Source organism: Oncorhynchus gorbuscha, unplaced genomic scaffold (assembly GCF_021184085.1).
Source record: "Oncorhynchus gorbuscha isolate QuinsamMale2020 ecotype Even-year unplaced genomic scaffold, OgorEven_v1.0 Un_scaffold_1560, whole genome shotgun sequence".
NCBI lineage: Eukaryota > Metazoa > Chordata > Actinopteri > Salmoniformes > Salmonidae > Oncorhynchus > Oncorhynchus gorbuscha.
Window position 1 is genome coordinate 1 of NW_025746299.1, and position 18,371 is coordinate 18,371.

Sequence of the window (18,371 nt, forward strand, 5' to 3'; positions counted from 1 at the left end):
GTAAGATACCGGTGAGTATCGCCTCTGTGAGTTACTGCTGGGGGAATGAGCAGTCCAGCAAGATACCGTGAGTATCGCCTGTGAGTTACTGCTGGGGAATGAGCAGGACAGTAAGATACCGGTGAGTATCGTCACTGTGAGTTACTGCTGGGGGAATGAGCAGTCCAGTAAGATACTGGTGAGTATCGCCTCTGTGAGTTACTGCTGGGGGAATGAGCAGTCCAGTAAGATACCGGTGAGTATCGCCTCTGTGAGTTACTGCTGGGGGAATGAGCAGGACAGTAAGGGAGATGTCAGTTATTTAGTTCTAACAACAACCCCAGAGTAAGAACCTTTGGAAGTGAGTACGGTGTTTATTTTAGAAACACCTTTTACGCTTGTTCTCAAACACACAACTAGTCCTCTCTTACTTTATGAAGTAGTTTATCTGGTATGGTGTTATAACAACCCTGTATTGTGTTATAACAACCCTGTAGTGGTATGGTGTTATAACAACCCTGTAGTGGTATGGTGTTATAACAACCCTGTATTGGTATGGTGTTATAACAACCCTGTAGTGGTATGGTGTTATAACAACCCTGTATTGTCATGGTGTTATAACAACCCTGTATTGTGTTATAACAACCCTGTAGTGGTATGGTGTTATAACAACCCTGTATGGTGTTATAACAACCCTGTATTGTCATGGTGTTATAACAACCCTGTAGTGGTATGGTGTTATAACAACCCTGTAGTGGTATGGTGTTATAACAACCCTGTATGGTGTTATAACAACCCTGTATTGTCATGGTGTTATAACAACCCTGTATTGTCATGGTGTTATAACAACCCTGTATTGTCATGGTGTTATAACAACCCTGTAGTGGTATGGTGTTATAACAACCCTGTAGTGGTATGGTGTTATAACAACCCTGTATTGTCATGGTGTTATAACAACCCTGTAGTGGTATGGTGTTATAACAACCCTGTATTGTGTTATAACAACCCTGTAGTGGTATGGTGTTATAACAACCCTGTAGTGGTATGGTGTTATAACAACCCTGTATTGTCATGGTGTTATAACAACCCTGTATTGTCATGGTGTTATAACAACCCTGTAGTGGTATGGTGTTATAACAACCCTGTAGTGGTATGGTGTTATAACAACCCTGTATTGGCACGGTGTTATAACAACCCTGTATGGTGTTATAACAACCCTGTATTGTCATGGTGTTATAACAACCCTGTAGTGGTATGGTGTTATAACAACCCTGTATTGTCATGGTGTTATAACAACCCTGTATTGTGTTATAACAACCCTGTAGTGGTATGGTGTTATAACAACCCTGTATGGTGTTATAACAACCCTGTATGGTGTTATAACAACCCTGTATTGTCATGGTGTTATAACAACCCTGTAGTGGTATGGTGTTATAACAACCCTGTAGTGGTATGGTGTTATAACAACCCTGTAGTGGTATGGTGTTATAACAACCCTGTATGGTGTTATAACAACCCTGTATTGTCATGGTGTTATAACAACCCTGTATTGTCATGGTGTTATAACAACCCTGTATTGTCATGGTGTTATAACAACCCTGTAGTGGTATGGTGTTATAACAACCCTGTATGGTGTTATAACAACCCTGTATGGTGTTATAACAACCCTGTATTGTCATGGTGTTATAACAACCCTGTATTGTCATGGTGTTATAACAACCCTGTAGTGGTATGGTGTTATAACAACCCTGTATTGTCATGGTGTTATAACAACCCTGTAGTGGTATGGTGTTATAACAACCCTGTATTGTCATGGTGTTATAACAACCCTGTATTGTCATGGTGTTATAACAACCCTGTATTGTCATGGTGTTATAACAACCCTGTAGTGGTATGGTGTTATAACAACCCTGTATTGTCATGGTGTTATAACAACCCTGTATTGGTATGGTGTTATAACAACCCTGTATGGTGTTATAACAACCCTGTATTTTTACTTCACAGCAAATCAGCAGCACCACGCCTCAGGACGGAGAGCAGAACGGCCTGCATGGAAGGGTTGATGAGGGGTGGACGAGTTCTTCTCCAAGAAAGTCACCAAGATGGACTCGGGTTAGCGTTACGACTCATCACTATGAACAATTACTTGTCCTCTTGCTCTTTCAGCCATGTTTATATTGAAAAAGTTAACTTTCTCTCTCTCACTCCCCCCTCTCTCCGTCTCTCACTCCTCTGTCTCTCACTCCTTTCTCTCTCTCTCACTCCCCCCTCTCTCCGTCTCTCACTCCTTCCTCTCTCTCTCTCACTCCCCCCTCTCTCCGTCTCTCACTCCCCTCTCTCCGTCTCTCACTTCTTCCTCTCTCTCTCCTCTCTCTCTCTCACTCCCCCTCTCTCCTTCCCCCTCTCTCCCCTCTCAGACGTTCCCTAAAGAGTTCAGACTCCCAGGACGGGGAGAAGAAGAGGAGTAAAGGAGGTTTCCTCAACCTCATCAAGTCTCGCACCTCCAAGTCTTCAGACAAAGACAAGTCTTCAGACAAAGACAAGTCAGAGAAGAACCAGTCTACCCCAGCTCCAGCCCTAACCCCAGCTCCAGCCCTAACCCCAGCTCTAGTAACCACTGTCCCCGAGGGGCCTTCCTCCCCTAAGGCCTCCCTGAAGAGCCAAGCTCCAGAACCACCAACCAAGGTCAAGGAGGCCAAGACCCAGCCCACTCATCCCAGCCAGCTCACCCAACCCCTGGAGTGCAGCAGCAGCTCAGACCGGTCTGAGGAGCTACGGACCCCAGACTCTATGGATGAGGTGTCAGAGGGGGACAGTAAGGGTAGTCCCCAGGGGGGGAGGCGCTACGGGGTGCAGGTGATGGGGACTGGACTCCTGGCGGAGATGAAGGCCAAGCAGGAGAGACGGACCTTCGGATCACATAAGGTCAGTACCGGTGAATCAAAAGTAATATATTACTGTAACTACATCAGTCAGTACTGGAGAACCAAATGTTAAATATATTACTGTTACTACATCTGTCTGCTGGAGAACCAAAAGTAATATATTACTGTTACCACATCTGTCTGTACCGGTGAATCGAGAGTAATATACTACTGTAACTACATCAGTCAGTACTGGGAGAACCAAAAGTAATATATTACTGTTTCTACATCTAGCTGTACTGGTGAATCAAAAGTAATATATTACTGTAACTACATCAGTCAGTACCGAAGAACCAAAAGTAATATATTACTGTTACTACATCTGTACTGGTGAATCAAAAGTAATATATTACTGTAACTGTCTGTACTGGTTTATATACTGAACAAAAATATAAGCATAGTTTAAACTATTTTACTGATTTACAATTCAAATCAGGAAATCATTCCATTGAATTACATTAATTAGGCCCTAATCTGTTGAAGCACCTTTGGCAACGAGTACAGCCTCGAGTCTTCTTGGGTATGACACTACAAGCTTGGCACACCTTTATTTGGGAAGTTTCTCCCATTCTTATCTGCAGATCCTCTCAAGCTCTGTCAGGTTGGATGGGGAGCGTCGCTGCACAGCTATTTTCAGCAGGTTTTCTTCAAGGATCTCTCTGTACTTTGCTCTGTTCATCTTTCCCTGGATCCTGACTAGTCTCCCAGTCCCTGCCGCTGAAAGACATCCCCACAGCATGATGCTGACACCACCATGCTTCACCGTAGGGATGGTGCCAGGTTTCCTCCAGACGTGACGCTTGGCATTCATTCAGGCCAAAGAGTTCAATCTTGGTTTCATCAGACCAGAGAATCTTGTTTCTCATGGTCTGAGAATCCTTTAGGAGCCTTTTGGCAAACTCCAAGCGGCCGGTCATGAGCCATCTGTTGGCGGGGTCATGGTGCTGAGCTGTATGGCTGGACCTCAGCCCAGCCACTCTGTTACACTACAGCGCCACCTGCTGCCGGAAATAAATACAGCACAACACTTATTGTATTCTAAGAGCAAGCTGGAATGCTAAAGTCGATAGGAGACAGTAACGTCCACACTAGTAGTAGGTCGATGTATAGTAGATGCTGTGACTGAACCCCCAGGGTTGTCTGTCTGTCTCCCCCAGGACCAGTATGACCAGTCGTCCAGTCCAGACAGCAGTGGCAGCGGTGAGTGCATCTCTACTGGCTGGTTTATGTTTACAAAGTGGGAATCACATGACGTGGGAGACCATACTTCCTGAACCCACAGATGTGTATCGATTCACCCTGACTGCCTTGATTTAGACGGTCAAATTGAAGCTTATCTTGGACATGACCTCATGCATGTGTTTGCATGTGACTGAAGGTAATGAAGTTATTAGCACAGTTAGTGACTGAACCAGAAGACTTGTTTTGTGAATCAGTTGTGAATAATTTGTGAATCGTTTGTGACTCGTTTGTGAATCTTTTGTGAATCGTTTGTGAATCGTTTGTGAATTGTTTGTGACTCGTTTGTGAATCGTTTGTGAATCGTTTGTGAATCGTTTGTGACTCGTTTGTGACTCGTTTGTGAATCGTTTGTGAATCGTTTGTGAATCGTTTGTGTGACTTGTTGCCTTCTGTGTGTCCCGTGAATGGCCATGTGTGTCCGACTATATATCCTCACTATTGTTATTTTATTGTTGCTCCTTTAATTATTTGTTATTTATCTTCTTTTTTTTTTTACTTCAGTTTATTTCAGTAAATAATTTCTTAACACTTACTTATTTTTCTTAAAACTGCTTTGTTGGTTAAGTCAGCATTTCACTGTGAGGTCTACTACACCTGTTGTATTCAGCATTTCACTGTGAGGTCTACTACACCTGTTGTATTCAGCATTTCACTGTAAGGTCTACTACACCTGTTGTATTCAGCATTTCACTGTAAGGTCTACTACACCTGTTGTATTCGGCATTTCACTGTGAGGTCTACTACACCTGTTGTATTCAGCATTTCACTGTGAGGTCTACTACACCTGTTGTATTCAGCATTTCACTGTAAGGTCTACTACACCTGTTGTATTCAGCATTTCACTGTGAGGTCTACTACACCTGTTGTATTCAGCATTTCACTGTGAGGTCTACTACACCTGTTGTATTCAGCATTTCACTGTGAGGTCTACTACACCTGTTGTATTCAGCATTTCACTGTAAGGTCTACTACACCTGTTGTATTCAGCATTTCACTGTAAGGTCTACTACACCTGTTGTATTCAGCATTTCACTGTGAGGTCTACTACACCTGTTGTATTCAGCATTTCACTGTAAGGTCTACTACACCTGTTGTATTCAGCATTTCACTGTAAGGTCTACTACACCTGTTGTATTCAGCATTTCACTGTAAGGTCTACTACACCTGTTGTATTCAGCATTTCACTGTAATGTCTTCTACACCTGTTGTATTCAGCATTTCACTGTGAGGTCTACTACACCTGTTGTATTCAGCATTTCACTGTAAGGTCTACTACACCTGTTGTATTCGGCATTTCACTGTGAGGTCTACTACACCTGTTGTATTCAGCATTTCACTGTGAGGTCTACTACACCTGTTGTATTCAGCATTTCACTGTAAGGTCTACTACACCTGTTGTATTCAGCATTTCACTGTGAGGTCTACTACACCTGTTGTATTCAGCATTTCACTGTGAGGTCTACTACACCTGTTGTATTCAGCATTTCACTGTGAGGTCTACTACACCTGTTGTATTCAGCATTTCACTGTAAGGTCTACTACACCTGTTGTATTCAGCATTTCACTGTAAGGTCTACTACACCTGTTGTATTCAGCATTTCACTGTGAGGTCTACTACACCTGTTGTATTCAGCATTTCACTGTAAGGTCTACTACACCTGTTGTATTCAGCATTTCACTGTAAGGTCTACTACACCTGTTGTATTCAGCATTTCACTGTAAGGTCTACTACACCTGTTGTATTCAGCATTTCACTGTGAGGTCTACTACACCTGTTGTATTCAGCATTTCACTGTGAGGTCTACCTACACCTGTTGTATTCAGCATTTCACTGTGAGGTCTACTACACCTGTTGTATTCAGCATTTCACTGTGAGGTCTACTACACCTGTTGTATTCAGCATTTCACTGTAAGGTCTACTACACCTGTTGTATTCAGCATTTCACTGTGAGGTCTACTACACCTGTTGTATTCAGCATTTCACTGTGAGGTCTACTACACCTGTTGTATTCAGCATTTCACTGTGAGGTCTACTACACCTGTTGTATACAGCATGTCACTGTGAGGTCTACTACACCTGTTGTATTCAGCATTTCACTGTGAGGTCTACTACAACTGTTGTATTCAGCATTTCACTGTGAGGTCTACTACACCTGTTGTATTCAGCATTTCACTGTGAGGTCTACTACACCTGTTGTATTCAGCATTTCACTGTGAGGTCTACTACACCTGTTGTATTCAGCATTTCACTGTGAGGTCTACTACACCTGTTGTATTCAGCATTTCACTGTGAGGTCTACCTACACCTGTTGTATTCAGCATTTCACTGTAAGGTCTACCTACACCTGTTGTATTCAGCATTTCACTGTGAGGTCTACCTACACCTGTTGTATTCAGCATTTCACTGTGAGGTCTACTACACCTGTTGTATTCAGCATTACACTGTAAGGTCTATCTACACCTGTTGTATTCAGCATTACACTGTAAGGTCTATCTACACCTGTTGTATTCAGCATTACACTGTAAGGTCTATCTACACCTGTTGTATTCAGCATTTCACTGTGAGGTCTACTACACCTGTTGTATTCAGCATTTCACTGTAAGGTCTACTTACACCTGTTGTATTCAGCATTTCACTGTAAGGTCTACTACACCTGTTGTATTCAGCATTTCACTGTGAGGTCTACTACACCTGTTGTATTCAGCATTTCACTGTGAGGTCTACTACACCTGTTGTATTCAGCATTTCACTGTAAGGTCTACTTACACCTGTTGTATTCAGCATTTCACTGTAAGGTCTACTACAACTGTTGTATTCAGCATTTCACTGTAAGGTCTACTTACACCTGTTGTATTCAGCATTTCACTGTAAGGTCTACTTACACCTGTTGTATTCAGCATTTCACTGTAAGGTCTACTTACACCTGTTGTATTCAGCATTTCACTGTAAGGTCTACTACACCTGTTGTATTCAGCATTTCACTGTGAGGTCTACTACACCTGTTGTATTCAGCATTTCACTGTGAGGTCTACTACACCTGTTGTATTCAGCATTTCACTGTGAGGTCTACTACACCTGTTGTATTCAGCATTTCACTGTGAGGTCTACTACACCTGTTGTATTCAGCATTTCACTGTGAGGTCTACTACACCTGTTGTATTCAGCATTTCACTGTGAGGTCTACTACACCTGTTGTATTCAGCATTTCACTGTGAGGTCTACTACACCTGTTGTATTCAGCATTTCACTGTGAGGTCTACTACACCTGTTGTATTCAGCATTTCACTGTGAGGTCTACTACACCTGTTGTATACAGCATGTCACTGTGAGGTCTACTACACCTGTTGTATTCAGCATTTCACTGTGAGGTCTACTACAACTGTTGTATTCAGCATTTCACTGTGAGGTCTACTACACCTGTTGTATTCAGCATTTCACTGTGAGGTCTACTACACCTGTTGTATTCAGCATTTCACTGTGAGGTCTACTACACCTGTTGTATTCAGCATTTCACTGTGAGGTCTACCTACACCTGTTGTATTCAGCATTTCACTGTGAGGTCTACCTACACCTGTTGTATTCAGCATTTCACTGTAAGGTCTACCTACACCTGTTGTATTCAGCATTTCACTGTGAGGTCTACCTACACCTGTTGTATTCAGCATTTCACTGTGAGGTCTACTACACCTGTTGTATTCAGCATTACACTGTAAGGTCTATCTACACCTGTTGTATTCAGCATTACACTGTAAGGTCTATCTACACCTGTTGTATTCAGCATTACACTGTAAGGTCTATCTACACCTGTTGTATTCAGCATTTCACTGTGAGGTCTACTACACCTGTTGTATTCAGCATTTCACTGTAAGGTCTACTTACACCTGTTGTATTCAGCATTTCACTGTGAGGTCTACTACACCTGTTGTATTCAGCATTTCACTGTGAGGTCTACTACACCTGTTGTATTCAGCATTTCACTGTAAGGTCTACTTACACCTGTTGTATTCAGCATTTCACTGTAAGGTCTACTACAACTGTTGTATTCAGCATTTCACTGTAAGGTCTACTTACACCTGTTGTATTCAGCATTTCACTGTAAGGTCTACTTACACCTGTTGTATTCAGCATTTCACTGTAAGGTCTACTTACACCTGTTGTATTCAGCATTTCACTGTAAGGTCTACTTACACCTGTTGTATTCAGCATTTCACTGTAAGGTCTACTACACCTGTTGTATTCAGCATTTCACTGTAAGGTCTACTTACACCTGTTGTATTCAGCATTTCACTGTAAGGTCTACTACACCTGTTGTATTCAGCATTTCACTGTAAGGTCTACTACACCTGTTGTATTCAGCATTACACTGTAAGGTCTACTACACCTGTTGTATTCAGCATTTCACTGTAAGGTCTACTACACCTGTTGTATTCAGCATTTCACTGTAAGGTCTACTACACCTGTTGTATTCGGCGCATGTGACACATTAACATTTAGATTTGATTGTGTGTGTGTGTGTGAGCAGTTAAGGGCCAGCCTATCCCAACAGAGAGCAGGTCTCCAGGTGGCTTCAAGGCAGAGGGGGTGGTGGTGGTCAGCTCCCCAGAGAAGAGTCCTCGTGGTGGGGAGGCCAAACCAGAGACGGCCCCTAGGAACCGCATTACCTCAGTCCTAAGTTCCAGTCCTAAGCCCCATCTTCAGGGCCCCAAGCCAGCCCTCGCTGCCCGACCCTCCATCCTTCAGAAGCCGCGCACCAGCAGTAGCAGGAGCATAGGTAGGCCTGTAATATGGAGCATTGAGATGTACAGATATACTAGATATTCTTATATCCTTCCATTAGTATGGATAACAGCCAGGAGAATTGGTAGACAGGGTATAACATTTGGTCCACAAGCCACTGGGGCAGGTAGATTTTAAAAAATCTACCAGACAAAATGTTGTCATTTAATTTAAAATTACACTAATAAAACACACACAAAAACAGACGAGCCTTCTTTGTAATGCTTCTTAAACAGCACATATAATACTAGTAAGAAGTAATTAATGTGGTTTATTGAATAATATTTTTTTTACTCCCTTTAAGGGCGGGAGGTTGCCGTGGTAGCGTGATGTCAGTCATGTTAGTGCCTCTGTGAGATTGAGTCTGACTAGTAGAGGCATTGTCTTCTCTTCTCTAGCTGTTGAAACTCAAACATGGAAAAACAAACCTGGCTTGTGAAACAAAACAACGTAAATAGTCAAGAAACACAAGGATAAAGTCTCTCTTCAGTAGACTTCAGTTTCAAGTAAATAAGACCAACTTTTAGGCCTTGTCCGCAGCGCTTCTAACGATGAATATTTCCCCCCACTCTTCACCCCAGCCAGGCTGTGTTGCAGCGCGACGTGGAATAGACTATATAGGATTTGCAGTTCTTTGACTTTGTGCAATTAATTTACCAGCTATGAAACAAAGTGGCTTTGAAATACATTGAAAACAGCTGCTGCGGCATTTATTTGACTATAAATGTGATCATACTTGACTATTTTTATTCCCAAATGCACTGTGGAGCCAACCACCCGCCACAGTGGCTGGTGAGAGACATCTGGCAGGTGGTGTGTGTTCATTTTAGGCCCTGTTGGTAGAGTATGGAGCATTTACATAACACAGATTGATACTGTATTTTAGTTTTATTCCTGTGGTATAGTAAACAACCAGGAGCATAGATACATTATGGATCAGATAAACAAAGTATATATGTTTTATTCCTGGATGTTAAATCTGTTAAAGATCTAGAACTATCAGGCCCCTGGATGTTAAAGATCTAGAACTATCTAGCCCCTGGATATTAAAGATCTAGAACTATCTAGCCCCTGGATGTTACATATGTTAATGATCTAGAACTATCTAGCCCCTGGATATTAAAGATCTAGAACTATCTAGCCCCTGGATGTTACATCTGTTAAAGATCTAGAACTATCTAGCCCCTGGATATTACAGATCTAGAACTATCTAGCCCCTGGATGTTACATATGTTAATGATCTAGAACTATCTAGCCCCTGGATATTAAAGATCTAGAACTATCTAGCCCCTGGATGTTACATCTGTTAACGATCTAGAACTATCTAGCCCCTGGATATTAAAGATCTAGAACTATCTAGCCCCTGGATGTTACATCTGTTAAAGATCTAGAACTATCTAGCCCCTGGATGTTAAAGATCTAGAACTATCTAGCCCCTGGATGTTAAAGATCTAGAACTCTCTAGCCCCTGGATGTTACATCTGTTAAAGATCTAGAACTATCTAGCCCCTGAATATTAAAGGTCTAGAACTATCGAGCCCCCTGGATATTAAAGATCTTGAACTATCTAGCCCCTGGATGTTACATCTGTTAAAGATCTAGAACTATCTAGCCCCTGGATGTTAAAGATCTAGAACTATCTAGCCCCTGGATGTTACATCTGTTAAAGATCTAGAACTATCTAGCCCCTGGATATTAAAGATCTAGAACTATCGAGCCCCCTGGATATTAAAGATCTTGAACTATCTAGCCCCTGGATGTTACATCTGTTAAAGATCTAGAACTATCTAGCCCCTGGATGTTAAAGATCTAGAACTATCTAGCCCCTGGATGTTACATCTGTTAAAGATCTAGAACTATCTAGCCCCTGGATGTTAAAGATCTAGAACTATCTAGCCCCTGGATGTTACATCTGTTAAAGATCTAGAACTATCTAGCCCCTGGATGTTAAAGATCTAAAACTCTCTAGCCCCTGGATGTTACATCTGTTAAAGATCTAGAACTATCGAGCCCCTGGATATTAAAGATCTAGAACTATCGAGCCCCCTGGATATTAAAGATCTAGAACTATCTAGCCCCTGGATGTTACATCTGTTAAAGATCTAGAACTATCTAGCCCCTGGATGTTACATCTGTTAAAGATCTAGAACTATCTAGCCCCTGGATATTAAAGATCTAGAACTATCGAGCCCCCTGGATATTAAAGATCTAGAACTATCTAGCCCCTGGATGTTACATCTGTTAAAGATCTAGAACTATCTAGCCCCTGGATGTTAAAGATCTAGAACTATCTAGCCCCTGGATGTTACATCTGTTAAAGATCTAGAACTATCTAGCCCCTGGATGTTAAAGATCTAGAACTATCTAGCCACTGGATGTTAAAGATCTAGAACTATCTAGCCCCTGGATGTTAAAGATCTAAAACTCTCTAGCCCCTGGATGTTACATCTGTTAAAGATCTAGAACTATCTAGCCCCTGGATGTTAAAGATCTAGAACTATCTAGCCCCTGGATGTTACATCTGTTAAAGATCTAGAACTATCTAGCCCCTGGATGTTAAAGATCTAGAACTATCTAGCCACTGGATGTTAAAGATCTAGAACTATCTAGCCCCTGGGTGTTAAAGATCTAAAACTCTCTAGCCCCTGGATGTTACATCTGTTAAAGATCTAGAACTATCGAGCCCCTGGATATTAAAGATCTAGAACTATCGAGCCCCCTGGATATTAAAGATCTTGAACTATCTAGCTCCTGGATGTTACATCTGTTAAAGATCTAGAACTATCTAGCCCCTGGATGTTAAATCTGTTAAAGATCTAGAACTATCGAGCCCCTGGATATTAAAGATCTAGAACTATCGAGCCCCTGGATATTAAAGATCTAGAACTATCGAGCCCCCTGGATATTAAAGATCTTGAACTATCTAGCTCCTGGATGTTACATCTGTTAAAGATCTAGAACTATCGAGCCCCCTGGATATTAAAGATCTAGAACTATCTAGCCCCTGGATATTAAAGATCTAGAACTATCTAGCTCCTGGATGTTAAAGCTGTTAAAGATCTAGAGCTATCGAGCCCCTGGATATTAAAGATCTAGAACTATCTAGCCCCTGGATATTAAAGATCTAGAACTATCTAGCTCCTGGATGTTAAAGCTGTTAAAGATCTATAACTATCGAGCCCCTGGATATTAAAGATCTATAACTATCGAGCCCCTGGATATTAAAGATCTAGAACTATCTAGCCCCTGGATATTAAAGATCTAGAACTATCTAGCTCCTGGATGTTAAAGCTGTTAAAGATCTAGAACTATCGAGCCCCTGGATATTAAAGATCTAGAACTATCTAGCCCCTGGATATTAAAGATCTAGAACTATCTAGCCCCTGGATATTAAAGATCTAGAACTATCTAGCCCCTGGATATTAAAGATCTAGAACTATCTAGCCCCTGGATATTAAAGATCTAGAACTATCTAGCCCCTGGATATTAAAGATCTAGAACTATCTAGCCCCTGGATATTAAAGATCTAGAACTATCTAGCCCCTGGATATTAAAGATCTAGAACTATCTAGCCCCTGGATATTAAAGATCTAGAACTATCTAGCCCCTGGATATTAAAGATTTAGAACTATCTAGCCCCTGGATATTAAAGATCTAGAACTATCTAGCCCCTGGATATTAAAGATCTAGAACTATCTAGCCCCTGGATATTAAAGATCTAGAACTATCTAGCCCCTGGATATTAAAGATCTAGAACTATCTAGCTCCTGGATGTTAAAGCTGTTAAAGATCTATAACTATCGAGCCCCTGGATATTAAAGATCTATAACTATCGAGCCCCTGGATATTAAAGATCTAGAACTATCTAGCCCCTGGATATTAAAGATCTTGAACTATCTAGCTCCTGGATGTTAAAGCTGTTAAAGATCTAGAACTATCGAGCCCCTGGATATTAAAGATCTAGAACTATCTAGCCCCTGGATATTAAAGATCTAGAACTATCTAGCCCCTGGATATTAAAGATCTAGAACTATCTAGCCCCTGGATATTAAAGATCTAGAACTATCTAGCCCCTGGATATTAAAGATCTAGAACTATCTAGCCCCTGGATATTAAAGATCTAGAACTATCTAGCCCCTGGATATTAAAGATCTAGAACTATCTAGCCCCTGGATATTAAAGATCTAGAACTATCTAGCCCCTGGATATTAAAGATCTAGAACTATCTAGCCCTGGATATTAAAGATCTAGAACTATCTAGCCCCTGGATATTAAAGATCTAGAACTATCTAGCCCCTGGATATTAAAGATCTAGAACTATCTAGCCCCTGGATATTAAAGATCTAGAACTATCTAGCCCCTGGATATTAAAGATCTAGAACTATCTAGCCCCTGGATATTAAAGATCTAGAACTATCTAGCCCCTGGATATTAAAGATCTAGAACTATCTAGCCCCTGGATATTAAAGATCTAGAACTATCTAGCCCCTGGATATTAAAGATCTAGAACTACCTAGCCCCTGGATATTAAAGATCTAGAACTATCTAGCCCCTGGATATTAAAGATCTAGAACTATCTAGCCCCTGGATATTAAAGATCTAGAACTATCTAGCCCCTGGATATTAAAGATCTAGAACTATCTAGCCCCTGGATATTAAAGATCTAGAACTATCTAGCCCCTGGATATTAAAGATCTAGTGATAGTGTAATAGTAATATTCTGGGGTCTGAGGCTGGACACCTTCTGCCTTTCAATAGACCACAGATCTTCACCTAGGATGCCAACTAATCTGGCTTCCTGTCGCAGTCCTCAACTACGTAAACAACAATAAATGATATATCTTAACCTGGAAATTTGACACACACCTGTCCTAGTTTTGGGACAATAGAAACCTTGGTGTAGTTCTGATACTGGTTCTCTTTCTGTCTGCCAGATGAGGTCTGTGACTCTCCTGGAGGGAATGTGTCTCCCAAAGGGGCAATGCTGCCTTACAGCCTGAAGAGGGTCCCCTTGGACAAGGACAAGGAGGGGCAGGGCAGTCCTCTACTGGGGGGCACGGGGAGCAACAAAAGCCCCTCTGCTCAGGCAGGTAGGTTACCTTTACCCATCCAGGTAGGAACAGACCTCGTCACACACTATCATACTTCCATGTGTCGTTCATCACTGTGCGTTTGAGGAAGCATGGAAGGAGAGGCTGTTTAGCCCTAAAGCACAGACCTCTGTTTTCCTCAAACTGTATCTCTTCTCAGTAGAGACGTACTGCATAGAACAAGCCTGGAAGGAGAGGCTGTTTAGCCCTAAAGCACAGACCTCTGTTTCCCTCAAACTGTATCTCTTCTCAGTAGAGACTTACTGCATAGAACAAGCCTGGAAGGAGAGGCTGTTTAGCCCTAAAGCACAGACCTCTGTTTCCCTCAAACTGTATCTCTTCTCAGTAGAGACTTACTGCATAGAACAAGCCTGGAAGGAGAGGCTGTTTAGCCCTAAAGCGCAGACCTCTGTTTCCCTCAAACTGTATCTCTTCTCAGTAGAGAGAGAGAGAGATGTGTCGGACACCAGAATATATTATCCTTACTGCATAGAACAAGCCTGGAAGGAGAGGCTGTTTAGCCTTGGAGCACAGACCCCTGTTTCCCTCAAACTACACATTCTACAACACACTCTACTACACACTCTATAACACACTCTACTACACACTCTACAACACACTCTACAACACATTCTATAACACACTCTATAACACACTCTACTACACACTCTATAACACACTCTACAACACATTCTATAACACACTCTATAACACATTCTATAACAGACTCTATAACACACTCTACAACACACTCTACAACACACTCTATAACACATTATATAACACACTCTATAACACATTGTATAACACACTCTATAACACTCTACAACACACTCTACAACACTACAACAAACTCTAATACACACTCTATAACACTCTACTACACACTCTATAACACATTCTATAACACACTTTAACACATTCTACAACACACTCTACAACACTCTACAACACACTCTACAACACACTCTACTACGCACTCTACTACACACTCTACTACGCACTCTACTACACACTCTACTACACACTCTACTACACACTCTATAACACACTCTACTACACACTCTACTGCACTCTACTGCACACTCTACTACACACTCTACTACACACTCTACTGCACACTCTACTGCGCACTCTACTACGCACTCTACAACACACTCTACAACACACTCTACTACACACTCTACTGCACACTCTATAACACACTCTACTACACACTCTACTACACACTCTACTGCACTCTACTGCACACTCTATAACACACTCTACTACACACTCTACTACACAGTCTACGATACAGTCTACTACACAGTCTACTACACAGTCACCTACGCACTCTACAATGCACTCTACTACACACTCTACTACACACACTATAACACACTCTACTACACACTCTACTACACACTCTACTGCACAGTCTACTACACACTCTACTACACTACTGCAGTCTCCTACACACTCTACTGCACAGTCTACTACACTACTACACAGTCTCCTACACACTCTACTACACAGTCTACTACACACTGTACTACACTACTACACAGTCTATAACACACTCTACTACACAGTCTACTACACACTCTACAACACACTCTATAACACTCTACAACACACTGCTACACACTCTACTACACACACTACTACACACTACTGCACACACTACTACACACTCTACTGCACACTCTACTACACTACTACAAAGTCTCCTACACACTCTACTGCACAGTCTACTACACACTCTACTACACTACTACACAGTCTACTACACTAATACACAGTCTACTACACACTCTACAACACACCCTACTACACACTCTGTTGCACATCAACATTACTCATATGAACAGTCACTGAGGGCACCACAGACCACTCTTCACCCTCAGTGCTAGTGAGGAGATTGAAATCATGTTCTATGGATCAAGATTGAATCTATCGATCTGTTATCGATCTGTTATCGATCTGTTATCGATCTGTTATCGATCTGTTATTGATCTGTTATTGATCTGTTATCGATCTGTTATTGATCTGTTATCGATCTGTTATCGATCTGTTATTGATCTGTTATCGATCTGTTATCGGTCTGTTATCGATCTGTTATCGATCTGTTATTGATCTGTTATTGATCTGTTATTGATAGGCTACTCATTATTTACAAACTCCATCAATAACGAACCACACATTGCCTACTTGTATTCTATTTTTAGCAGCCCAGATGTGCTGAAAGACAAATTAGAATGAATGACTATGCCCCAATCGGCTTGGCCCTGTGGCTAATTGAATGGCTGATTGATCAACGAGCACTAAACTCCAGCCTCCCTCCCTCCACCCTCTCTCTCCTCTCCCTCCCTCCTCTCCCTCCCCCCTCTACCTCTCTCCTCTCCCTCCCTCCTCTCCCTCCCCCCCCCCCCTCCCCCTCTCCCTCCCCCTCCCTCCCTCTCTCCCTCCCTCTCTCCTCTCCCTCCCCCCTCTACCTCCCCCCTCTCCCTCCCTCCTCTCCCTCCCTCCACCCTCTCCCTAGTGAATGTCCCAACAGAAGACGGTAGCGTGTTTGATTCTAATCAGGAAGCTGACAAGCCAATCTCAGAGCCCGACACGCCTGCCAATCACCTACCAGCACCGAACAGGAAGTGGGCGAGCACAAGAGCAGGAAGTCCCTCCCCTGTACTGGTTAGAATAAGTTCTCCCTTTCCCTCCTCCTCTCTCACTTGCATCTTTTCTAATCTCTCATCTTGTCCCGTAGTTCAGGTCAGACTGCAGTGAGATTCACTATTGGAGCTTCTGGACGTGATTTGATTGATATTGATGGCTTATAATTGAAGGGAGCTTTTACCAAAATGAATCTAAAATACCGCCTACTGATCTTTCTCCAACTGGCACCTGAGGCAGAAAGTTATCCAGGCTTCTCTAGGCTTCACATGGGAAACGTTCATATTTTTAGAATATGTCTTTGGTGCCAGTTAGTGCCAGTTGATGCCAGTTGGTGCCAGTTGGTGCCAGTTGGTGCCAGTTGATGCCAGTTGGTGCCAGTTGATGCCAGTTGATGCCAGTTGGTGCCAGTTGATGCCAGTTGATGCCAGTTGGTGCCAGTTGATGCCAGTTGGTGCCAGTTGATGCCAGTTGGTGCCAGTTGATGCCAGTTGGTGCCAGTTGATGCCAGTTGGTGCCAGTTGGAAAATGTGCTTGCTTTTCTTTAGAAAATGTGTTGGATTGATTCATCTTTCACAAGTTACTATCTAGAAGTGTTATTTTGACTCATTTTTAGCACTGATGAGGTAGAAAATGGAGATTAAAACAGAAATCAAACCGTTTGTTTTTCAGATAAGGTTGTTTTTGGCGTCCTCCGCTGTTCATTCTCATAACCAGCTCCTGTCCTCTTCTCCTCAGCAGTGAAACCAGGCTCAGTGTCGGACCCAGCCAATCGCCAGAGCCCCCACCGCCACAACTCTGAGGACAACGGCTCCAAACCCAAGGACCAATCCCCTGACAGAGACAAGGGACCGGGGAGAAAGTCTCCCCGATCTGGAGAAGAGGCCGACAAAGACTTTATTTTTATATGAGAAACTAAACTCTCAATGAATGACAGGTGCATTGTACCTGCCTGTCATCTCAGTATATCTGATGTCAGGAATCGGACAGCGACGACCGTATGTCTAGAGACTGTCGGGCAGAGTAACCCATGTGAAGTGTGTAGCTCAGTTGGTAGAGCATGGTGCTTGTAACGCCAGTGTAGTGGGTTTTGGACCACCCATATGTAGAATGTATGCACACATGACTGTAAGTCGCTTTGGATAAAAGCGTCTGCTAAATGGCATATATTATTATATATATTGAAGTGTTTCACAGTGATAGGACTGTTGGACACTTTCACTAATCTCAGTAATACCAAGATAAATACGGCTAAAGCACTGTTATGATGATGCACTGTTGTGTGTTAAGTCACTGTGAATCATAAACAACACATTTTCTGAAGGGGGAAGGAGAGGGACATCCCTTTACACGACTCAGATATCTCATGGCTTGGCCATGTGTGTACTATGTCATCATGGTTTGGACATGTGTGTACTATGTCATCATGGTTTGGCCATGTGTGTACTATGTCATCATGGTTTGGCCATGTGTGTACTATGTCATCATGGTTTGGCCATGTGTGTACTATGTCATCATGGTTTGGCCATGTGTGTACTATGTCATCATGGTTTGGCCATGTGTGTACTATGTCATCATGGTTTGGACATGTGTGTACTATGTCATCATGGTTTTTGGTACTATGTCATCATGGCTTGGAACATGTGTGTACTATGTCATCATAGCTTTGTGTGCCGGTCATCCCCTGTGCTTGTATTGGGAAGTGAA

General features: G+C 42.3%; 1 protein-coding gene across 1 annotated transcript; it reads left to right on the plus strand.

The window, feature by feature from the left end:
* Nucleotides 1–2,396: 2,396 nt before the first annotated feature.
* LOC124023232 (F-actin-uncapping protein LRRC16A-like) lies at nucleotides 2,397–17,699 on the plus strand (the record flags this gene model as incomplete). The annotated part of the gene is made up of 5 exons (XM_046337758.1): nucleotides 2,397–2,904; nucleotides 4,061–4,103; nucleotides 8,669–8,917; nucleotides 13,857–14,012; nucleotides 17,403–17,699. Coding segments are annotated over 5 exons (1,129 nt in total), but the record flags the coding sequence as incomplete, so codon positions are not given.
* Nucleotides 17,700–18,371: the final 672 nt, after the last annotated feature.